The sequence below is a fragment of the Filicampus tigris genome, chromosome 12 (assembly GCF_054856515.1).
Source record: "Filicampus tigris isolate MCC_2025a chromosome 12, RoL_Ftig_1.0, whole genome shotgun sequence".
Lineage (NCBI taxonomy): Eukaryota > Metazoa > Chordata > Actinopteri > Syngnathiformes > Syngnathidae > Filicampus > Filicampus tigris.
In genome coordinates, this window is record NC_141228.1 from 19,784,472 (window position 1) to 19,808,956 (window position 24,485).

General features: G+C 45.3%; 1 protein-coding gene across 12 annotated transcripts in view; it reads left to right on the forward strand.

The window, feature by feature from the left end:
- Nucleotides 1–24,485, forward strand: part of tle2a (TLE family member 2, transcriptional corepressor a) — a 48,643-nt gene that overhangs the window by 20,766 nt on the left and 3,392 nt on the right. For 5 of the 12 annotated variants that reach the window (XM_086047925.1, XM_086047918.1, XM_086047916.1 and 2 more), the window contains 14 exons: nt 371–531; nt 11,557–11,620; nt 15,238–15,282; nt 17,943–18,005; nt 18,718–18,822; nt 19,139–19,352; nt 20,059–20,075; nt 20,500–20,595; nt 21,043–21,087; nt 22,067–22,228; nt 22,650–22,776; nt 23,434–23,645; nt 23,889–23,968; nt 24,164–24,413. In XM_086047925.1, coding sequence (XP_085904051.1) covers nt 11,618–11,620; nt 15,238–15,282; nt 17,943–18,005; nt 18,718–18,822; nt 19,139–19,352; nt 20,059–20,075; nt 20,500–20,595; nt 21,043–21,087; nt 22,067–22,228; nt 22,650–22,776; nt 23,434–23,645; nt 23,889–23,968; nt 24,164–24,413 — 1,419 coding nt within the window. In that variant the 5' untranslated portion in view covers nt 371–531; nt 11,557–11,617. Of the gene's footprint in view, nt 1–370; nt 532–11,556; nt 11,621–12,862; nt 12,997–13,056; nt 13,392–15,237; nt 15,283–17,942; nt 18,006–18,717; nt 18,823–19,138; nt 19,353–20,058; nt 20,076–20,499; nt 20,596–21,042; nt 21,088–22,066; nt 22,229–22,649; nt 22,777–23,433; nt 23,646–23,888; nt 23,969–24,163; nt 24,414–24,485 lie in introns of those variants that run through there. The other 7 variants (XM_086047920.1, XM_086047917.1, XM_086047919.1 and 4 more) reach the window with 7 other exon arrangements.

The following is a 24,485-nucleotide window of genomic DNA, read 5'->3' on the forward strand; positions in this document are numbered from 1 at the left end:
CTAATTGCTCTGGACCCCGCAGAGAAGGGAGCCAAAAGCACTGGGGTTCCAAAGACTCTTCAGCCCTTATGGGGTCCCCTCCCCACCCGCTAGGCTTTCTTTCCACCCCCCCCCCTTTCCCCTTCTTGGACCTGCAATGAAACAATGAGTGCTCATTTGGCTTAGAATCTCATGCACTCCATGCCCCGCCCCCCCCCTCCCATCCCAAGTCTTTGTGACCCCTCCACATCTGGTAGCGTTGGCTATGACACTTGGTAACCAGACAGCCCCGCCACCCGCCATGCGAGCGCCCCCGCCGTGCCTCGTCGCCGCCTCTTGCCGAGCCCGTGTCACATTTCAATACTCTTGTGTGTGTCTTCGTTGTCCGCAGGCACCTCTCCAGCCACCCCCGGGGTCTTCGGCTTCCGTGGTGGCGGCGGCGGCGGCGGCGGCCGCGGCGTCGGGGACCCCCCAGTCGCTGAAGCTAACGTACCCAGAGACTCTGGACCGCATCAAAGAGGAGTTCCAGTTCCTGCAGACCCAGTACCACAGGTGCATGTCACATCTTACGAGCCAGGGACGGGAAGCGATAAGAATTTGGATGTTTCCGATTCCTTTATCGGTATTCCTCATCGAGCCGATTTGTCATCGATTCTCATTGGGTGATGGAATCAAATCATGCAAATTGGGTTTATTTTGCTTTTTAAAATGTATGCTACAGCAGACTTTAAGCATTAAAGACTAGGGATGTAATGATTAATCGAAAATGTATTTAAAATCGATTTGCCTCGATTAATCGTAAATTGAGTTGATTAGATTCATCTCGAAAATGATGTCTTGAAACGTTTTTTTCATTCCAGATGCATAGCGCATTTTGAATGTGTAGATCAAATGATGCGCTTGCGCCAAACATCATTGCGTATTGCGTTTGTGGATGGCTGCAGAACCACACTAGTGCACAGAGACAAGCATGGTAGCAATTTTTAAAAAATCGAATCGAAAATCGGGACCTGAAAATCGAATGGGGGCTTGAGTGAATCGTTACATCCCTATTAAAGACGGAGGACCGTCCAGTGTAATATTTACAACGCTCCTTTTACATTCTACTTGATCCCAAACTAATTCAGACATTAAAGCGGAAGTCATATTTTTTTCAAGAATTTGTTCCCAACAGGCCCACTAGTTGAAACGCGGCATTCTGATTAATTTTGCGTTTGTGGAATAGAATTTTAGCAGCAAAATGCACTCGTTTTTAGCCAGCGAGCAGTTGTGATGTCATTTTCATTCGACAGAAGACAAAATGGCCGCCCCCGGAGATGGCTAAAAAAACGAGTGCATTTTGCTGCTTAATTTATATTCCACAAAGCAAAATTAATCAGAATGCCGTATTTCAACGAGTGGGCCTGCTGGGAACATATTCTTGAAAAAACAAAACAAAAAAAAAAAACATGTTTGGGTTGACTCCCGCTTTAAACAAAGAACTGTTGTGTAAACAAAACAAACACATATTTGAGCTGGCTTTGCAAAATACCTGCAGCACCGATTTTATACAAATCCACTTTTTCGAAACCGCCACCTCCACTCCACCGTGGAAGCGTGGTGAGGGTCAGAGCAGGATCACCGGAGACGAACCTTATTTCTATACATTCTCATGTGTGTGTGTTTTTTTTTGTTTTTTTTTTACAATACATTGCTATTTTACTTTAGTAAAACCACATCACCCCCAAAATGGCCCATTCCTCACCACTGCATTCGACTTTAATAGTGTACATACACACAAGCTAACGTGTGCGTGTTGTTTATCACATAGTTGGTGTGCAGGACTACACAGTCTTTGAATGAGGGATTTTGGGCTTAGCTGTGGTGCCCCTCTCCCCACCTCTTCCTATTGGCACACCTTCGCACCCACCACCCCCCCCCCCCCACTCGCCCATTCTTATCCTCCTCTCATCCTGCTTTGATTTAGCTGGCCAGTATCCCATCCCCGCCCTCCTTTTTCTGTCCCACTTCAAACTTCTTTTGTACACTTTCCCATCTACAGTCCTCTAACCCCTGTGGCTACTGCAGCTTCCCTCAGATCCTTGTGTGTGCGTGTGCGTGTGTGTGTGTGTGTGTGTGTGTGTGTGCTGTGTAAGGGTGTTCTTGTGCAGCTGTCTTTATGGGTACTATGGCGCAATGAATTGTGGCGAGGATACTGCGAGCGCGAGGACTGTCTGCCGCGTTCGCACGCGCAATCGGCCTTGCAATCCATTCGTCGTGAATTGATTGAAAATTCAGTTTCACTGAATTGATTAATGATTGATTGGCAAAGGCAGAGGCGCTCTAGATGCAGTCTCAACTAGTTTGCGGTCCGACGAACAATAACAGAACACCCGCAGTATTTTGTGCCCTCTAAAATGAGTTAAAAAAAAAAAAAAAGATTACATTTGACAATCAACTCGTTCACTGTATGATATTTTTAGAACGTTTGAAAAAAAATTGAAAAAAATATAAATAAATTCCTGGGATTTGAATGGATGAACTGTGAAAAGACAAATAAATTCGTCAATGGCAGTGAATGAGTTAAAGCGGAAGTCAGCTCAAAAATTTCCTTTACAAGATGTTCTCTGCTGCTCCACTACTGTAAACATGTCATTCTGATTAATATTGTGTTTGCGGACTATAAATGAACGCAGCAAAATCCACACATTTTTATCCATCTCAGGGGGCGGCCATTTTGTCACTTGGAGCCCTGGTTAGTGCCAAAAAAGCCTCTGGAAGATTATTTCAGGTGTACTAGTTTCCCCTCAGTTCAAAATGTCTTTTCCTTTTTTCACCAATTTCTCATCAGTCACTTGGATGCCCGTACTCTTATTTCCCCATCTCAGTGACGGCGAACCTTGGAAAAATATTTACCCCGGAGAAACAAGGGGGCAAGCTCAGGTTATTGCCATGTCTTTCTGTCGAATACAACAAATATTTCCTTTGAATGTGTGAAGCACCCGTTGGATGTTTTGATCTTTGACAAATCAAGGCGTTCATCGCGGGTGAGTCACCCCCTTGGTGTTGATTGCTCTCCTGGCATCAGTTCAGTGCCTCCCTCTTGTGTTCCAAAACAACTGGAGTGGTGCCCTGGTGCCAAACACGCCTCGCTAACTACAACAATCATTGAATAGAAGAGATTCTGATTGGCTGCGCTGCAGATTCCGTCTTAAGCAGGTTGATGTATAATTTCCAGGAAAAAAAAAAATAATAATATGCAATGGAAAAACCTACACCTTGTCTGACTCGAAGCATACTTGTTGCCAGTGAACATGGCAACAGATTGAGCCATGCGAATTCCTTTCACTGACGGATTGGATTGTTTATCCTGGCAGGTGGCTAGGAACCCGTCGCTTTGGCTCGCAGCGGAGCGAACGGTGAAACCCGGCTTTTGATCCTTTTGACATCCACGCCTTCATGTACGGGAATCATTTTGTCGAAGTCGGATGGTCATGCGCGTGGAGCCCCCATTTTACGAGGGAGTTCTAGTTACCGTGGTACCTCAACTTACGAACGTGCCTTCATACGAAATTTTCAAGTTACGAAACGCCTCAACAGGAAAATAGTGCCTCGTGTTACGAAAGAAATTTCAGGATACGAAAGGTAAAAGCATGGGGTGATACTCGCAGCTCCGGAGTTTCCTGAACGCAACATAGTCATAGCTGCTATGCCATTGGCTAGCCTAGCATCTTCCTGGCATCCCATTGGCTAAGAGGGACCTCTTCCCGTATGTGTACATGTGTGTGGATAGATGCAGCGACCTCGTCGTTCGCCCCTCGGGCCATGAGGTCTTACGATAGTTTGACGTGACTCAGAAACGAGGAAAAGAAAAAAAAGGAGAAAATCGTTTTTTTTGGTCCACACAAACAAAGCAAGAGATAATAGAAAAGTACGAAAGGAGGATGCGTTTGTTTGATCTGGCCAAAGAATATGACCGTAATGTGTCGACACGTTATTAAATCAGTTGTTTACAAAACGCCAGGCAAGGACCTTCTTTAAAAACCTCTGAGAGAGAACGTGGACCAAAGAGGGCAAAAAAGCGATGAGGACAGCAATTAAAAGGTAAACGACCATCATTTTTATTCCTTACTCTATTCTTTGGTTTTTTTTACATTATGCACAACTCTAATTTATCGTGCAATAATCTAATTGTAACATGTAGTTGTTACATGCTTTCTGAATATTTGGGGGCTTGTAACGGATTAGGGCATTTACATGGAAAACACGTCTCTGCTTACAACATTTTCTACTTAAGAAATTTCTTCCAGAACCAATTAATTTCGTAAGTAGAGGTACCACTGTATTACGTAACCAGAATTCGCACCAAGTCAGAGCGTGCCGTAGCCCATCGCTAACCTATGTTAACGCCGTAAAATAGCAGATGTCAGACCTCCGTTGTTTGTTAACTTGAGTTTTTTTTAATAGTGGAGCAAAAACATGAATAAGGAGCAAATAGTCGAACTTCTTTTGCTAGCAAGCCAGGCTAATCGCGGCTCCTCGCCGACATCGCAAAGTCGAAGTTCGAACAATCGAGATATCTCACTTTGACTTGCTTCCTTGACACCAATTACTACCTTCTTATTTGCTAGTGCTTTGACGCCACCTTGTGGCGGAAAGAGCACAATAAAAGCGAATAGCTGGGGATAGATTGCACTGAAGCAAACCCCGCAAGGTCACTGTATTTTGCTAGTTAGCGCTGGACTACGACACGTTGACGACTTGTGTCCAAATTTGGGTTACATGGGCGCCGCGGCAACAGAACTCCCCCGTAAACAGAGGAATCCCTGTAGTTCCATTTCCAGAGCCGTTGTACACTGTAATCATGTTGATTTGGTTGCACACACCCGTTGGAAATGTGGTTAATTGACATTAATTAATGACCAGTCCCAATCCCTATTTCCCAGCCGAGTTGCCTTTTAAAACTGTAAGCAATTCATAAAAGACGCTTTAGTCATTCCCCCAGTGACAAAACGTTGAAGTTTTGCTGATGTCATTCTGACCACAGATCGTCATGCGCTTGCAAGGCCTCGTGATGAGAAAAAAAAACACTTGTGGACTTCTTCGCTGCTGGTGTGTTTGTTCGCGGATACAAACGCACTTGGTGATGATGTATGCGCTTAAAACACACACACACACACACACGTGCAGGGCTCCCCAATTATCTTTGCACACAAATAGACGCCGCCTAGAAATAGCAGAGCTTACGTGTGTATTTTTGGCTGCAGCCACGGTAGCTGGATTCCGATAGATGTTGGATTAGACAGCAGGAAAGAGAGCGAGGGGAAGGGATTAGCACTGATGAGCTGCAACTGCGTGTGTGGCGCAAATGCAAATGTTTGTCGGGTTTCGGCGGCGTGCTAGCTATGGAGGTAGCCATGAGGAAGATTAGTAGGAAACTAAAAGGAGAGAACGGCTAATTAAAGTGTGCGGTGGGTCAGCAGCTCCGATTTCTTTTTTTTTTTTTTTTTAACTTTTATTTTTTTATGGTGTGTGTGTGAGCTCATGTACGTTCACGAAACAGCCTGTAATCAACAGACTGGGGCAAGGGAGCTTTACTGACTTCAATTCTTTCTACACACATTTGCACGCACGCGCGCTCGCAGGCTGCTCTCGGCGAATGTTGGCGTGCGTGCGGTCGCTCTTCAGTCGCCGCTAACATGCTACCACTCATGTTTGAAGCCCTTCCACTCTTCTTTGCGCGCATACTAGACCGCTGTTATAACAGACAGACCAAATGCGACCACAATCGATGCGAAGCAAAAAAAAAAAAGAAAAAAAAAAAAAAAAAAAAGGGCTGTCGAGATTGGCTTCGTGCATAATAGCCCCGTTTAGGGTTATGAGTCACAATGATAATTGAACTGAAGTCAGGAATGAAAGGGACACATTTGACTGTCAAATACTTTGAATGCCGAGTAAGGCCTGGTACACGCATACGTTTTTTTTTTCACATTTTTTATTTTATTAATTTATTAATTTATTTTGTAAATAAAATAAAAAATAATGCCTGGTACACGCATAAGTTTTTTTCACATTTTTTAAATTTTATTAATTTATTAATTTATTTGATTCATAAAGTGAAAATAAGGCCTGGTACACGCATAAGGTTTTTTTTCACATCTTTAAAGACTTTTTTTTTTTATTTGCGACAAACCCCACATATGAAGGTAGAAAAATTGTGATCATGTGCCGATGTTACACAAGTGTTTCCGAAAAGGACCGGAGGCGGAAGCTCTGGAAAAATGGCGTCGTCAAGATAAGACTTACTTTGGAAAATACTTCTTGCCAGCTGGGGAAGCCACTTCTAACTCACCCCCCCCCAACCCCCCACCCCCCTCCCCAAGCGTGCGAGAAATATGACATTGCTAACATTAGCACCCCTGTTGTCGATTTTGCTCTTTTTTTTTTTATAGTTGCTGTAAAAGTTGCAAAATGTACTAAAAACACCAGTAAGTTGGCAACAGACAAGTTGTAGTGCTTGCTAGCTTTTTTTTCCCCCCGTTTTTTTTTTCTTAAGAATATTTTCTTAATTTATTCAAAAATGCTACTTGCGAGCGAGATACTTCATGGTTTGGCAAGATGCTTCAGGGTTTGTGGTTTTCATTTGGTGTGTGTGTGTGTGTGTGTGTGGCCTTGCAATGAGTCTGATGACAGCTACAAGTTCGCTTTGACGAATGCTTTGGATCCATCCTTTGTTTTGTGCGTGTGTCTGTGAGAGAACTATTAGAATATCCCCCCAAGTGGATTTGCAAGGAACGGTTGATCAATACTTAATGAGATGTAAAGTGAACAGTCACAGACCTGGAGGCCGGGAGCCTAAACGCTTCGAACGCGGCCGCGCGATTACGGCGATGTCACGATCAATAGGACTTAGTGGCGACTGATATCTTTTGAAGCGCCAAGTTGGTTTACATCCCTTTCAAAGTGCCACGGAAACCACTTAAAAAGCGTTTAAGTCGAAGCGTCGCCAAAGCATCCGTCAAGCGCAACCTATTTACCAGTCGTATCCTTTCCATAATTACAACGTGAAACGCGATGATGCTTATTTGTGAATTCGACGTCTTTGTGCCGTTGCCAGGTGACAATTCATAGGCCTCGTTGAGAATGATTTATTGAAGGGACTAAACATTAGTTGAAGGGCTCGCCATATTTAAGTCATTCCACGCTTGGGGAAACCTCCCAGAGCCTCTCGACAGTCCGGCGGCATGTTTGTTTCAAACTAAACAAGGACTAAAGGTTGCAAAAAAAAATTTTTAAAAATCACATTTTATGACGGGGGGCTCTTTTGGCAGTGTTTGTAGCACAAGGCCGCAAATTGTCAGGATTGTACGTCAACAAAATGACAAAGGACACAATAGACAATGAGAGGCAAATAAGAGAAGCGGATCACAACAGACGTTGCTTCCTTTTTGTTTTTTGGTCGATTGTGTGCAGCCGATTGTTGGGTTTTAATCGTTTCTTTTCAGAAGCAATCAAGGGAAAATTGATTTGCGCTGCTCGGCTGCAACCGGTCTGCGCATCTTTACGATCCGCGTTAGAAAAGGAACGGCCCGAACGTGGTGCGGAAGTGGCGTCGCTTTTTAAAACTCCAAGCAAATGGAAATGAAAGTAAGCAAAACAAAAGGCTGGAGGTTTTTTTTTTTTTTTTTTTTTTTTAACGACACCATTTCTGAAAGTGCCCGCATCTTAACGAGACGCTCGAGGTTCCTTTTTGACCCTCTTCGCCCACGCGTGGGTGCGTGTCGCCTAATAAACGCCGCGTTTTGGCTCATGTACACGACTTTACCCGCTTCTTTGCCTTGAGTGATGTGCGCGCGCGCGAGAGCAAGCGTGTTCATCGGCGACGCAGCTGTCTGAAAAAGCGACGGGCTGCAGATTTGTAGCACATTCAGCTGATCACCTTATCTTCTGTCAGCGCCAGGCAAAGATTTGAGGCACCCCCCCCCCCACTTTCATGCTCCCTCCCACCATCTCAAAATGGCGCCCGGCTAAAGCCTAATTATGACAGACGATCAATTTTCCTCTTCCTGCCCACCACTCTCCTCCAATTTTCTTTTTTTTTTTTTTTTTTTTTCCTTGTCTTTTTCTTTTTTCTTTCTCTTTCCGTCTACCGGTGCATAATGACGAGCACAGACTCATTTTCAACCTTGAAGGCCAGGCCTTGCAAATGTGTGTGTGTGTGTGTGTGTGTGGAAGAAAATCACCAGACAAGCATACTGTGCGTGCGGTTATGATCAAATGCACAATCAAACAACTGTATCAAACAAAATGGTACATTTGTTTGATCATCACAGTGTCTTGAAACGCTCGGTGTATCATTCAGGGTGTCTGCGGGTCTTTAAAGTCTTAAATAGGATTTGGGAAAATTAATGCTTTAATTATCCTTTAAATCTTGCAGTTAATCCGTTAATCTGCCGGCCTTAAAAAAAAAAAAAGCCATATTGTTTTTGAAAAGGAATAACTTAAATCGATGTTGGATTTTTTTTTCTTTTTTTCTTTCGTGATATATAATAAATATACACAAACAACTGCAGTTTTCCTCCATTGGCAAGCAACCCGCATACATGCTTCGCATCCAGTCTCATTTAGTCCTCGCTCGCTTCACTCGACTTGGTTTTATTATTTGATAACTCATTTACAATAGTCAATGGGAATAAATGCCATTAGGTGTAAGATCCCATCATTGAAAAATTGTGCATGGTAATCCCCGCTTTGCGTGGACAGGACCGAGCCCTGCTGTGAAAAGTAACAAAAAACGAAGCAATTGACGCCGCTGATTAAAAAAAAAAAAAAAAAATTCTGAATTACGTTTTATTACTTTTTTAAATTTTTTTTTATAGTTTTAACTGGTAGTCTCCCACAAAGTGTGATCCACTTAGTTTAATATCATTTCAAACTCATTTTACTCATTACCCTGAAAACCAAAATAGCTCATTGGTATGGACCAACTGCACATTTAGCGCGCATGTCCTTGCACGTCACAAAGAGTCCCCTTGACATCCGCTAACAACCCAGGCTAAACTTAGGTACTCCTTCACATGCAATGAGTTTGTTTTTGTTGCAACGCATCACTTCAACTGTACTTCCTTGATGCCAATTTCTACTTTTGTATTAGCCAGGGCTTTGGCACCATTTTAGGGCATCACAGCGAGAGCACGACCCTAAGTTCAATGGCAAGTTTTTCCGCTAGTCGGAGGATTGATTCCCCCCCCCAAAATGCAAATGAGTGAATTTGTAAATAACTTGTGAATATGTCATGATGATGATGTTGAAGTCAAAGTGCCCGAGTGATCCCATTTTATAAACGAGAGGGCTGTATTTGCCATTGTACAGTACGTCTATAATGGCATAACGCACGAGTCTGTAATTGGATTGCACTTTTGGCTTTGAACCAGGTCCACCATTTTGGTCAATGTCACTTGACAATCTTATTGTTTTTGTTTTTGTTTTGTTTTGAAGGATTTTCACATCATGAAGAGATTGCTGAGATTTTACAGTCCAGTGCATGTTGGTCTGCCGGTCATCCATTCTCTGTAAATCTTCAAACTTTTCAGGGGTTATTATTCTCTGTCAAAGCAAGAAGCCTATTGATTTTTTATTTATTTTTTTTAGAATGTATCCCAACACAAGAGGATGAGGTAGCTCACACACACACGTGGCACACTGCGCACTCGAGCCGAGAGGCAATTGCGCTGTAATAAAATCTATAGGGGGGGGGGGGGTGGGGGTTAATCCTTACTCCCGTCCACCTTTTGGACGCCTCTTCTTTCTCCCGCCGCTTGGCTCCCTCACTTCCCTTGTTCCCTTTCTCCTCCACGGGCTGGCAATGATAAATGAGTCAATTATGTGCGCGTGTGCGTGAAAAGGGAGCTGATGGGGCTGTTATTACCTGTTGCGGCTGCGGGGGTAATGTTGCCGTATTAATCATATTCTAATTTTCCTCCGCCGCGCAACCCACCCACAAGACACACATCATCAACGCGCGCACGCGCCGCCGCTACCCCCCCACCCCCCCTCGATCAATCTATTTGCCGCCTGCAAACAAATCAGCGTAAACGGGGCCCAAAATACTGCCTCTCTGGGGAGGGGAGGGGAGGGGGGAGGGGATGGGAAGGCTGCTCTTTGCCACGTGAGGCCTGCGTGTGTGCGCGCGCTTGTTCCACGCAAACACAGGCGAGAATAATGTGTGTCCTTTTGGAAATGTGTCCAAAAGCATTATCCAGTGTTAGGGGACAGGAGGGACCTGTCGGGCGGTGTGGCGAGACGGACACACACGGAGATATGGGCCACATGGGAGAGGTGTTTGGCCGCCTCATCTGTGGTGGGGGAGGGGGATGCGGGTGCGCGTCTTCCATTCAGGGGCACACGTTCAACAGAAGAGTGGCAATTAGAGACATGGGCATATTTGCAGTCTTTTTAGAGGGTGGAGGGAATGCAGATTTTATATTGTTCACTAAATGACATGACACACAGTAGGTTCTCTTGTACAATGGATGATGAGGGCCACGCGAGGGAAGGAAAATACTGTATATGCTATGATGGTAAGCAAGCTTACAAGAAAAAACTGAAGTAAAAAGGAGTTTTGGGGATTTTTTTTTTTTAAAGCTCGTATTTTTTGAAAATTGATATTTTGGAGGGTAAGTTTTTCTTTTTTTTTTTTTTTTTTTTAAGTGAGTTTTTTTTTTTTGAGAATCTGCTATAGTATAATTATGCGTGGCCGTAGTCTTTTGAAGTGACTTTGTGAAATGTACAGAATTGAACGAAGTTGGGGTTTTTTTCAAAGCTTTTCTTGAACCTGGCAAATGTAACAACTTGCCATCACTGACATTTTTTCGTCCTACTACGTTTTTCTAAAAGTCTTGCCACACATTTCACTTAACTGGAGCCTAGAACACAAGGCGTTTCAGTTCTGTGGCGTCTGTCCGAACACTAGGGGGCACTATGTACAAGGCGTACGCAGATAAGGGAGGGAGAAATACGTGATGAAGAAGAATGTTGAAAATAAACAAACAAGTAAGAATACAAGATGTTTGTTGTCAATAAAAAGAAATACAAGACGGCTTCCTGAGAACACCACAACTTGTAAAATGTTTACCTTCCAGGGCTCTATCTCCACTTGACCGGCATCGTACGTTAAGCTGTGGTATCGGTCTCATAGTATCTGTACGTTTTTCCACATACAAGTGCAGGCGTCACCCAGTATCAACACGCTGCCTTCCTAATTGTGTTTTTTGTTTAGTTTTGTTCAGTGTACTAATTGTAAGTCAGCGGCAAAGGGAAAAACAAGCATTTAAAGACAAAATAGGTCACAAAAAGAGCGACACCTTGCATGGATGTCAGGATCCAAGTGTGACTTGTCGGTTTCTTCTCCGCTACGAGGTGCTAATGGCCTGTCATCGCAGAGCACTTCATCACTCCCCCCCCAAGCAACCCCTCAGTGGTCGTGTTACGTGATGAAGGGGCGAGAGAGAGCTACGTCTCCAACCGAGATGCGCAATTCATTGATTTTATTTGGAGTCAAATCCAAAGCATACCTTTTATCGTTTCCTCTCATTGCAGTTTGAAGCTGGAATGTGAGAAACTGGCCACAGAGAAGACGGAGATCCAGAGACACTACGTTATGGTGAGCCAAGTCGTCTGCGTCTTTTTCATCTGCTAACAGCTGCTAAACAGCCACCAGGAACCACACGCAAGACCACACACACTCGCGCGCACACAAACACTTTCTATCGGGAGTGCGTGTGTGTGTGTATGTGTGTGCGCGCGCGACGTGGACTTCTGGGCTCCACAAATTGTGTTTCTTTCTCCTGCCGGCATTTTGAACATTTCCAAGGGAGCATTTGCTGAGCTTCATCAAACACACTGCTCCGGATTTGCCTTTGTGTTCACCTAGGATTTTTTTTTAGCCGAGTGGTTAAATAGTTTCAAAAGACACCAATTTGTCTCTCAATTAAAGTTGCGATAAACTGTGAGCCAAAGCCATTCCGTTAAATACCGACTTCATTTCTTTTCCAACACGCTTGTGAAATTGTGTGAGATAGCCAATAGTTAGTGGTGCTTAGAGACCAGTCAGGTTGCTGTGATGTCAACCCTAGCCTGCTCACCACCTTGTTTTTTTGGGGGGGGGGTTTCCCACCGGTAATTCCCAACCCACCTTGAAGCAACCAAGGCTACACGGTGCGCTTTGCTAGTTTCTAACCGAATATTTCGCCCCCATTCCGTATTGGAATACACATCCTCATTTGTTAAAATTGCAGCTACAACAGGGGCGGAGCCAGATTGACACACTACCCACCCAATGAGATTCATGAAATATATACTTTTCAATTTTTAGTAAATTATTATTAATCTTCTAAGGCCAAAGCTGTATTACATGCATTTTTTATTTCTTTTTGCTATTTGGGCTTATTGGAACCTAATTGGAAGAAAAACAAAGCATCATCTTTTAGTTTTTTGTATTGTATTTTGTGTACTGTATTTTGACTGTAGTATGTAATACTCTTCTGAGACCACAAGATGGCGGTGTAAGTGCCCATATATGTGTCCAAAACACCCACATTTCCACAGTGCACACGTTTGTGGACACAAGAGCTAGAAAGTGCTGTTCACGTATGTGGCCACTAAGCCTGAGGAGGTTGAATTATTTTTGAATTTGTGTTTTCTTGTGTGTGTGGTTTTATTGTTTTATTTTATTGAATATTAATAATGGCATAATTGTGGTTGTCTAAGGAAGATCTGAACTTCATATTATTCAGTTTGTCTTTTTATTTGAATATACGATGTGTCGGGACAGGCGGATTGTGCTCAGTGAGAGAAATATTCAGGCCCACCCTGATTTGTCTAGGTCCACCCATTAGCCACGTTCTGGCTTCGCCCCTGACACCGCGGAAGTGCGTTTGCAAACGCATGCCAAGCCTCTAGGCGGCAGTAGTTAGCCAAATACTGTTCATTCAGACGGAATTCCATCGCGCCAAACTCGTTCGGGAGAACCGACAAGAGGTCAGAGTTGCTTTTAAACCTTTCAACAAGAAGCAGTAGTTGGTTGCGGACAAATAAGTACGCAAAAAGCGCCTTGAGAATGGCTATAACCAACGCAGCGCCGCGGGAATCCACATTCGCATGTATACAAGTCTCTTAAAAGACGTCAGAGCATTTTTGTCGCATAGTGACGACGTAAATCTCTGCGGCCACTGTCCACGGCCAAACGCGGGTCTGGCGAAATCCGCAAAACTCCACTGTGGCTGGAGTTTTTAGTTTAAAATGAAAACAACACCGTGGACGTGTGGATGACAGGGCTAACCGCAGGCTATTAACCGCCGTTTGCAAAAACCTCGGCTATGTGCAAACGAGGCCGAAGTGAAGTCACGCCCGCGAACGGTCGAAGAGCTACAAAGGTATGGCAATGTTGCTACTAAAAGAAATGAGGCGCGCACACTTTGAGGTTAACGCGCGTCTCCACTTGGCTGCGCGGCGGCGGTGGTGGTACCATTAGGGTAACGTTCTGTGAATATTTGGGTCCGCTCAGTCGGTGGGAATCGTGCCTGCCATCTGAACCCCTCGCCGCCGCGGCTGAACCCGTGCCGGCTGCCAAGAACCCCGCTTGGGCCCTGCCAAAAAAATGCTATGTGGCATTCCTGGCAATGAGCTGGGAATTGTGTATCGATGTGCGGGGGCGGTGGGGATGGGGCTTGAAGATTTGGCTCTCGCTAAAGAAAAAAAAAAGGGGGGGGGGGTGGGCGGCAGGCGAGGTCTCCTCTCCTGGCGGCCGATTTGGGGAGGGAGTTTGGGCGTTGCTAAGCAACAGGCGAAACTTGGCACAGCAACTGTCAAGTGGAGCTGCCAGCTGCCGGGAAAGGCATCTTTTATGGAGGCGCAGACAAACAGCGACACATGCACATACACACCTGCATGTGCGCGCACACGCGCTCGCAGTGTGCCAAGAAAGATGTCTGCAGAGAAACAACCCCTGCCCATCTCCTCTCCTCCCATCCTGCCAGAATGCTCTGGCGCTCCGGCTTGCCAATCTCCTCTCTGAAAAGCAAATGTCAGCCTGTCACTTTGCGAGGCATCCGACTTTAAAATGCTTTCCCTTTCCGTCCAGCGAGAACGGGAGAGAGCGAGGGGTGCCAACTATCTCTCGTTGGCTCTCCACGCTCTTCGGCGCTGCTCACAGCTCCTCTTAGGAGTCAAAAGGTTCAAATAGCTCAAATTAGACGTGATTATTGCAGCAGTCCGACAGTATCCTTTCCTCGCTCGTGCGCACTTTAAGGCCTGCCAGACGCCCTTCAGGCCTCGTTTTTGGAGTGCTGATGACTTTCAGGGTCCAAGGTAATATTGCAGACGGCCATCTTTTTGAAAAACGAGCAAAAAATGTGGGGAAAAGTCAAGGATTTAGATAAGTGTAATATCATATTGTGCCACCAGTTTTTGACTTGTTCAGAGCATACTGACTTTTCTGCCCCGGAGTTTCAGTGTTTGGACCAGCCCGCTCGAGTTTGTGTTTTAATGAAGATATTTTACACAATTTTACACTTATTCATCTATCAATATAAAATGGATTACCATTCCCTCCAAAGATATTCATATTGCATTTGATCAAAAAAGAAAGTTACGATTGAATGTGCTGGACTGTGAAAAGACCAATAAATACGTCCTTGGCAGTTAATTTAAAACTGTCAAAATCTCCGAATTTCTCTCAACAGTAAATATTGATTATTATTATTTTAATTGAGACATTCCCAAACATCTGCTTTTAATGTGGAAAACAATGTTCATTTTTGCCAATTTTCTGACCAAAGTTATGGACTAAACCAGCAACTGAATCATCATCAATTTATGTATGTGCATTTTCTGCCTGGCCAATGTAAAATAATGTCATGTTTTTGAATGAAGAGATGCTTATAATAATTTTTGAGAATGTTATTTAATCCAATTATTATGGACGGATTAATCAATTAAAATAATCGTTGGTTGCAGCCCTAGTCCAATGAAACCAATGTTACATTTTTGGCTATAATTACAAAAAAAAAAAAAAAAAGTTGGATGCAAACGAGGCAAGGGCTGGGATCAGATTCTGACGGTATGATAATTGCAATTTCATCTCCCAAAAAATTATGATTTTTGAAATTAACTTTTGGACTTTGGACCCAATCTTTTGCTTTTAAACACTTTATGGACGATTTGAAACATGAACCAACCATAAAACAATTGCAATTACTCTCCTTTGTCTGTGTGTTGCAGTATTACGAGATGTCCTACGGCCTTAACATCGAAATGCACAAACAGGTGAGCAGCATCTTCCAGTTCCTCCTTCTCGTCGAATGTCGCCTCCCACCTTTGCCCTCCCTTTCTCTCATTCCCTCCAATTCCCAAATATCCGCAAAGGCGTTTAAAAAAAAAAAAAAAAAAAAAACTCCCCGCATGCGATTCAGTCCCACACCATATGAGAAATGTTCTTATCATCTTTTCTCCTCACAACTCCTTCTTTCATTTCTTTTGTCTTTTTTTTATTTTTTATTTTTGCAGTGCTTTTAATCCTCCATTTCTTCTGCATCCTGCGTCTCTCTTCTGATTTCCTCTTTATCTTCACTTTCCTTCCTCTTCCTCGCAGACATATACAGTCCACGCTGGATTTCACTTTAAATCAGGTCACTGCCTTCCCGCTGTCTCCTCGTTCTCTCCCTACACCCCACAGCCCCCCCCCTCTCCCCCCACCCCCACCCCTCCCGTTCATTTCGCCATCTCAATCGTTTCACTTTTGACATGTCACAGAATCCACGCCCCCCACCCCCACCTCCTCCACACTTCACCCCGATGTCGATTTTCCTCCCCCGCCTTTCTCCTCGCCCTCCCACATCCTCGCCTCGGTCACACTTCCTCGCCACCCAATCCACTCCTCTCCCGTTTCATCATCACCCCCCGCCCCTCCGCCCCCCCCACCTCTCCTTCTCCTCCTTCTGTCCTCCCCCATCGTCATCCCCTTTCTCTCTGTTGCTCCTTCCCTTTCCTCCCTCCTGAAGATGTCATTTAGGAGTTGGAGTTCTCTAACAAGAAATCATTGTGTCTCCCCTGGGCAGGCGGGGCCGCGGGGATGGTGGGGCTGATGGATTGGGAGGAGGATGGGCTGTAGGTGGGCAAGCAAGAGGAATGAGAGAGAGAGAAGGGGGGGTGGAGGAAGAAGAAAGGAGGGGGTGGAAGTTCAGTCCGGCGTCAATAAATCACTTAGGAGGGAATGGGGTTGTGTGTATGTGTGTACGCACGCACGCACGCACACGAACACACACGCACCTCAGCACAGGCTGGCTGTCAACTAGACAAACAGCCTGCAGCCATAATGATGTTGTCATGATCTCTGCATGCATATCATTACCGGCCCTAACGGCCTTGATGCGAAATATGTGTGTGCGTGCGCGCGTGCTTGCGAGCGAGCTTGTGTGCACCGAAGCCCGTAGCTCTAATCGATAATATCGGCAAGCGAGGAACGGAAGGAGGCCGACTTGGAATAAACAGAGGGATTGTTTTTCGCGTGACTATTTTTAACTAAAGGCCGATTCAAGGCAATGTTGTTTGCCGGTTTCCACGGCAACAGTGTTTTTGCTCACTTTTTTTTTTTGCGGACTTGCTCACGTGCGTTAAAATGAATGCGAGTGGCACGTTTTGCGGCTACATCTTATACGGTTCAATAATTAGGAGTGAAATATATTTTTTTAAAAACAAAAAAAAAGAATATATATTATAGAAATGACCAGGAATTGGCCTTCTGAAAAGTAAGTTCGTTCATATTGATGACGTTTGGGCCGAAACCTCCGAAAGGAATGTTTGAGCGTCGTTCTATTTGTCTTATGTTGTAATATGTAAAATAATAAAAATAATCAGCATTTTATAAACACTAATATCAGCTGGCTAATTTATCAGTTGGGCCCCAATTTTCATTGCCAGAATTGACCAAATATAGCATTTTTTATTTTTTATTTTTTTTAATCAATGATATCGTTTTTTGGGCCAATATCACGTATTGAGTTTTTTTTTCTTTTCTTTTTGTCCTACGCTAATTAAACAGGCAACCATTTGAAAATATGAAAAGTTTTCATTTTAAAGGCCACTTCAACACTTTATTACTGTCCAGTCGCTAAAAAATGTCGGTCGAAAACGAAGACATGCTTACTTTAGTCAGTGGGCATGTGCAAAAAATCCAAACATCAAAATATTGTCTGCTTAGTTTCACATCTCTCACACTACAGTCTAGGTACACCATCAAATATTGATATTCAAACTGACATCTCCTCCATGCACTGTCAACACTGCAAAACGACCAAAAGAAGCACTCGCCCGATATTTGATTATCGCCGGATCTTGATACGTTAAATATGGTGATTAAAATATCTGATTCCCCGCCCTTATTTTTTACTATGTTGTTGTTGCGTAAACACATTTAATGAGATGGAGAGGGGGGATGAGGATGTGCAAGGAGAGTTGGCGGTGCAGTAGAGCAGTTGGACACACTCATGCACAGTCACACACCCTCAGTAAGAGCAATTGACCCCCAGCATGACACACACACACACACACACGCGATCGTGCAGAATGTCAACACATATGCAAACATCTGAGGAGCGCACACACAAAAGATTGAGAATCTTTTTCTCAAACCACCACACACACACACACACACACACTGATTGTGTGTTATGCATGTGTGTGCGCGCGCGCGCGCGTGTGTGTGGGCTGGCTGCGGCCACAGCAGATGCTCACCATGAATATTTTAGTCCAACTCCCTGGCAAAGATTCCATTTGCATGGACCAGATGTAAGCGGCTGAAATATTTACCACGCGGGTCTGGGGGAGAAGCAGGTCACAGCGACGGTGTGTGTGTGTGTGTGTGTGTGTGGGGGTGTGCGTGTGCGTGTGTGTTTATTCATCTAGTATCTTTTTTTCCTCGCTTTCAGACGGAGATTGCCAAACGGCTAAATGTGATCTGTGCTCAGCTCATCCCGTTCCTGTCACAAGAGGTGGGAGGCACACACACACACCTACACGCACTCACACACACACACACACACACACACCATCTGATAGGGTGCAACTTTGTCCTATAGTATTTTCCAGCCCAAATCTCCACCCACGAATAAATGTCCTCCCAATAAAGATGTAAATGTCAATGGCTGTGCCACAAAAAGATAAATGACAAGAACACGCACACACACACACACACACACACACACACACATGCGCGCGCACGGTCTAATAAGGTGAATGAAGCTCACCCAAGCATTTTACCAGGTCCCAATGTACAGGCAAAGACAAATGTTCACACAATAAAGGTGTAAATGCCACACGAGGATAGAGAGACAAGAACAGTTAAAGACTGCGCACAAACACACACGGAGAGAACGTAATTGGGTAAAAACAGCTCGTCCAAGCATTTTTTTTTTTTTTTTTTTTACAGCCAAAATGTCCAAGCAAAGACAAATGTACGCGCAAAAGTGTAAATGTCAAGGGTTTTGCCACACACGCAAGAACTCGCACGCACACACACACACAAAGGAAGCACACGTTTCCCTCCATAGTCAACTGGCCACGTTCATTCATACATGCTGAATAGCTTTTCATGCTAATCAATTCACTTTCCACACAATTAATATTAATGAGAGCGAGCCCAGCATGTCCTTTGAGTGACCTCTGCCTTTTTTTCTCCCCCCCCCCCCCCCCTTTCCCCTGCAGCACCAGCAACAGGTGGTCCAAGCTATGGAGCGCGCCAAACAGGTGACCATGGGGGAGTTAAATGCTTCCATAGGGGTACGTGGGCTCCCCCCTCTGCCTCATAGCGTGTGTACCTTATCCTCCCGTTTATTTTTCCCTCCTTTTTCTCTACTTTTTCTCTACTTTTTAAAAAAAAAAAATATATATATATATATATGAATGAGGCACCCTTTTAGGCCCACTGCACTTTAATTGGCTGTCTTAGTTTGGTGTGACAGGATTTGAAATTGCCCCCCCCGTTAGGCCCACTGCCCGGACTTGTGCTTTTCTCCCGCTGCACTTCCTGCTTTCCTGCTCTGGACTTCCTCCCCCCTCTCTAAGCGCCTATAAGTCACCCGTGTCTTTCTCCCCCTCCCCCCGCCCCTCCCCTCCCCCTTTGCAGCAGCAGCTTCAGGCGCAGCACCTCTCGCAGCACGCGCAGGGTCTGCCGGTGGGCCCGCACCCGTCGGGACTGCCCCACCCGGGCCTGGCGCTGGGCGGGGGCTCCGGCCTGCTGGCCCTGTCGGGGGCGCTGGGGGCCCAGCTGGCCGCCAAGGACGAGAGGGCTCACCTGGAGGCCGCCGCCGCCGCCGCCGCCGCTGCCGAGCATCACAGAGGTAAAGAGAATGAATCAAACGTGTTACCTTGACTTTCCAAGTCAAGTCTGCATTTAAAAATGGATGAAAAATGCCATGAATCCATTCCGGTCCCTCCAAAAAAAACAACCGCAAATGTTTGTACAGTGTTTTTAAACAAGATACATTGAAGTATTGTATTGTGGTGTCAAATTTAGATATAATGTAAAGAGTGAAACTTTTTTTTTTTTTGCAATTATTATTTTTTTAAATTCGATATTATGCTGCAAGGGTGATGCTAGATGGCAAAGAATTTTTGTTGTGGGCATTGCTCATGGCAGTGAAGTTTTATGCCTCGCCACAAAAGCTAAATGAATTGGCCCCACAATGTCAGAGTTGGACCAGACGTCTTGCTTGTGTATGATGGCTGCAATGACGAGGGAAGACTTTACAGGTAGTTCATATTGTCGCTGTTCTGTGAAAAACACGTACGTCCAATTGTGGGTTTTAAAAAAAAAAAAAATGTTCCCGTTACCGCGATGGAAACACCATTCACGTAAAAATACGAAAATTGAAAAAAAAATGGACATGCGTCTTTTTCACAGGACAGCGACGATATATTGGCCAAGATTGAAGGTTATAGAGTAAATGTCTAATGGCAAATATGTTTTTTTTTTTTTTTGTGTGTGTTTTAAAAAATTGTATTTATTTTTTTTTTGGACCCATCACCGCCTCTGCCTGGACGCAGACCGGGAAGCAGGACCGGTGAGTACAAAGCATTTCACATATTGGTAGAATATTTTCTAGCTATCGGGAGAGAGTGTGCTATGTTGAGACGCTTTTCTTATTCAGCTTTCACAACATAGCTAAACGTTTTTGGGCCAACTAACGTAGGAATAGCTATTCCACGATTTGGATTAAGCCAAACAGATGAGAGACATCATTTGACTATCACTTGAAAGTGGCTCCGGATCTTCGCCGAGACTCCTGATCACATCATTGTCTCAATTTCTCCACCAATGATGTGATCAGGAGTCTCGGCGAAGATCCGGAGCCACTTTCAAGTGCTGGCAGTTCTTATGTCAATCAGCCCCCCTTTTATGTACGCCACGTTTCCCGAAATGACAACAAAGACACTCAACCTCATTGACGTCCTCTCCTCTTGTCACTCCACCTCTCCCTCCCGCAGAGCTCCCTGTCCAACGGGGACAAAGGTCGCCCCGCAGACTACCTCAGCAACGGCAAGAAGAGGAAAGCCGACGAGAAGGAGTTCATGACGGACTATGTGAGCTTGCCGACGTTCCGTTCGGCCCGACTTGAGATTCGAGGCGCTTTGTATTGAATCGCATTTCAACTGGCTAATACGTAGGCGAGTGCAATTGCGGGAATAATGATGTCGAGGTGCATTTTGAGCTGGCGTGACTATGTTACGTTTGAAATAGTTTACTATTGAAAATGCGCAAGGGGCAAGAAAGAGGGAATTTGCCCACTATAAGAAAAGCACTTTAAATAAAAGTTTCTATGTCTCATTAATCAAGAGCTGAACATTATTATGACTTTTCGTGAAATAAAATGTTCACACTGGTCGGTGTGCTAGAAAAAGAACATTTTTGAAGCACACTTGTGGTTTTGGGGCACCATTTTCGGTGTTGGTCACTGAGGGACTTTGGTGTGAAATATCAAGAGATTTTTTGTCGTTTAACTCATTTCTCTACTTTGTTCACTTTCGCAGGGCAGCGACGCAGATAAAAGTGACGATAACCTGGTGGTTGACGAGGTGCGTGCACATCATGTCGCGGTTTTACATTTGTGTGGTTTGAAGGCCTCTTGCAGAATTCACAACATTAGGTACGCCTGTACAATGGAACATTAAATCTAATATTGCTCACTTTTGGATAATACAGTAATAATTTAGCGATATGTTAACCGGCATTACAAATGTACTTCAATTGCCTGAAAATATATATATTTTTTTTAATTGCAAAAAAAGAAAGAGCCAAAATTAAGAGGAGGTACTATACATGGGTGTAAGGGAAAAAAAGTTTATTTTTTTATTTATTTATTTTTTTTTTCACATTGTACTCGTGTAGATGTTTACAACTAACATGGTGCTTGTACGGTAATTAAAAAAAAAAAAAAAAGGTCAGAGGCGATAATGGCTCTCATGGCTCATATGTTGTATTGCAAAATGTTTTGGGTGCTAGCCCCCCCAAAAAAAGTACCGTACTTCATTTTCGGTTATCCACGACCAAAATGTACTAAATTGACATAATTTCCCGCTCTTTTTTCTCGAAAACGATCAAATGTTATTTTCACACATTTGAATCATTTGCAACTGTTGTATAAGTTTGAATTAAATCAATCTAAAGCTTTTTTTTTTTTTTTTCTTAAATGTTTGCAGGCCTGAAGTACTCGATATGAACTAGTAGAATTTGATGTCACTAGTAGAACGCAGTTGTCAACTAGTACAAAGCTTTGCCTCACTAGTAACTTGTAGTTGTCTCAATGGCTAACAAATGGCTTTTTACCTACCGTAAAGTCAAACTTTTAAACGAAGCTCTTGAACTTGACAGGTAACGTTGTGGCCACAGAGTGCAGACACTTTAGCTTTTTCCACAATATATTCACCCTGAAAAGTTTTTTGATACAGGAAAAAAAAAAAAAAAAATCAGCTTGAACCTTTCAAGAGTTTCCAGATGCCATCTTTCTTTTTTCGCACTGCGTCCACCGCTGTGCTCTCGCCTCTCCCAAAGCAGGACCCGTCGTCGCCCCGCAGCGTGCAGTCCTACTCGTCCAGGGAGAACGGCCTGGACAAGATGGCGCCCTCCCGCAAGGAAGGCCCCCCGCAGGCCAGCCCCACCTCGCTGGCGTCCTCCAGCAGCGCCGCGTCGCCCTCGCGTGGCAAGGAGCCCACGCAGGTAGCGCGCACGATTGGGCCGGGTTCTCACCTTATGCGCTGACACCTCACTATTCACACACGCTGGGGAAAAGTCCCCGACGTGTAAAAAAAAAAAAAAAAAATTGACTTTATCGATAGTTTGAACCCTAACGGGGGAATTTTGCCGTCTTCTTCTTGGCCTTATTGTTTGAACATAGTTTTATGGCAGCTTTTTTGAGGCACGGACTGCCCGTTTAAGGTCGTACCACAGCATCTCAGTTGAATCGAAGTCTGGACTTTTGACTCGGCATTTTTAAACGCGGCAAGTCACCCAAGTCCTGAAGGAACAAAGCAACCCCACCCCATCACACTCCCACCTTCGTGTTTGTCACGTGTAACGCCTTGCAAAACATTGAGCTTTTCCTTTTAAATTTTAAGAAATGTCTTTTCTTCCGCTGCAGAGAGAAAAGTCCGGCACGCCGGGCATGAAGCCGGGCACCCCGATGTCGCAAGAGTCCAATACCCCTGGACCGAGTGGACCGCCACAATTCAGAGCCATCCCCGGCAAGCCTGGCGTTGACCCGCTCGGTGAGACCCCAGAACATGTCTTTTTTTTTTTTTTTTTTTTCTCCTCCTCCTCCTTCCTTCTTCTCTCCGCCCCACTTTTTATTTTGCATACCTCCTTTCCTTTCCCAAAACCACTTTTCAGCCTTCAGTCCAATAACTGCTTTAGAATGCTCAAATGATTTGCCCTTATTCCTTGGCCCTGCAAAAAAAAAAAAGTGAATATAAAAGGTATCGACCTACTTTTGGCCTGCCCCGTTTAGTTGGCCCTTTGCCGGGGTCGATATTCCATGTGTGAATGCACCAACTGCAGTTATTAACACGGGTGGCGGCCAGCCCTCTCGTTCTCCGCCCCACCCAAGCCGACCGCCAACTGGACCCATTTAATGAAGCGACCGTGGGCCAAGATGGAATAAATGGCAAGATTAGCAGTCTTGATTGACTGCTTCATAATGAGCATCCATCCGTGGCGCGCGTGGCTCTTTCCTCCTGTCATCTCCTGTCAGTACTTTTTAACGCGCACGCTCGCTCGCTGCCGCCTGTCAACCGTCTCCGCGGGGAGGTAGAGTAAACAGCGGCCAGCAGGGGGCACTAGCGTTCTAGCGCTGCAGCGTCTCAGTCAGTGTAAAGGCGGAGCAGCGTCACTGAAGCACGTGAGGTAACCGCAGCTCTCCCCCACAGCTCTGGGTCTGAGGAACCCCTTGGTCGTGCAGGGGGCGTACCCCCCGGGGGCTTTCGGCCTGCCCCCTCCCGGGGTCAACGGGGACCTGCCCGGGGCGGCGGCGTACGGCGCCGGCCTCCACCTGGTCTCACCGCAGATGAACGGAGCGGCGGCGGCGGCCGCTGCGGCGGCGGCGGCGGCGGCGGCGGCGGGCTACGGACGCTCCCCAGTGGTGAGAATTTGTAATAAGCCGGCCGAGGAGACAGAATGAGGTGCAAGGTTCGCTTGAACTGTAAATCTTGTGATTAATGCCCCCAAAATAGTTTGGAATTGCTCATAGATGGCAGCGACGCATTGTTGGCAATTGTCAAATGACGTTCCTTCAACTCCCCGCGCCAGAATATTGTACTTTTTCATGAGCCGCGCCTGTCGCGGTCCCCTTTCAGCTTTCTCGCGTGTCCGTTTTGATCCACAGGTGGGTTACGAGTCTCCACACCCACACATGAGAGTGCCCGGCTTGCCCGCCGGCCTGCAGTCAGCCGCCTCTGGAAAACCGTACGTTTTTTTCATTTTTTTTTTTTTTGTGACTGTCATCACTCAGCACCGCGAATCTTTTTTTTTTTGTAACACAAAATTCCCTTTTTATGATAGATTTTTTTTTTCCTCCCTTTGCCTAGTCACATAAAAGCAAATAATGACTCCCCCCCACACTTTTTTTCCCCCCCCCTCGTGGCCGTTCGCGGCGCACAGGGCTTACTCGTTCCACGTGAGCGCCGACGGGCAGATGCAGCCGGTGCCCTTCCCCCCCGACGCCCTGCTGGGCCCGGGCATCCCTCGCCACGCGCGGCAGATCCACAGCCTGAGCCACGGCGAGGTGGTGTGCGCCGTCACCATCAGCACCTCCACGCGCCACGTCTACACGGGGGGCAAAGGCTGCGTCAAGGTCTGGGACATCAGCCAGCCCGGCAGCAAGAGTCCCATGGCGCAGCTCGACTGCCTGGTCGGTGCTCTTCCCTCATCTTTAGCACACATGCGCAAATCAGGTTCCTGAAAACATAATTATGCAATAATG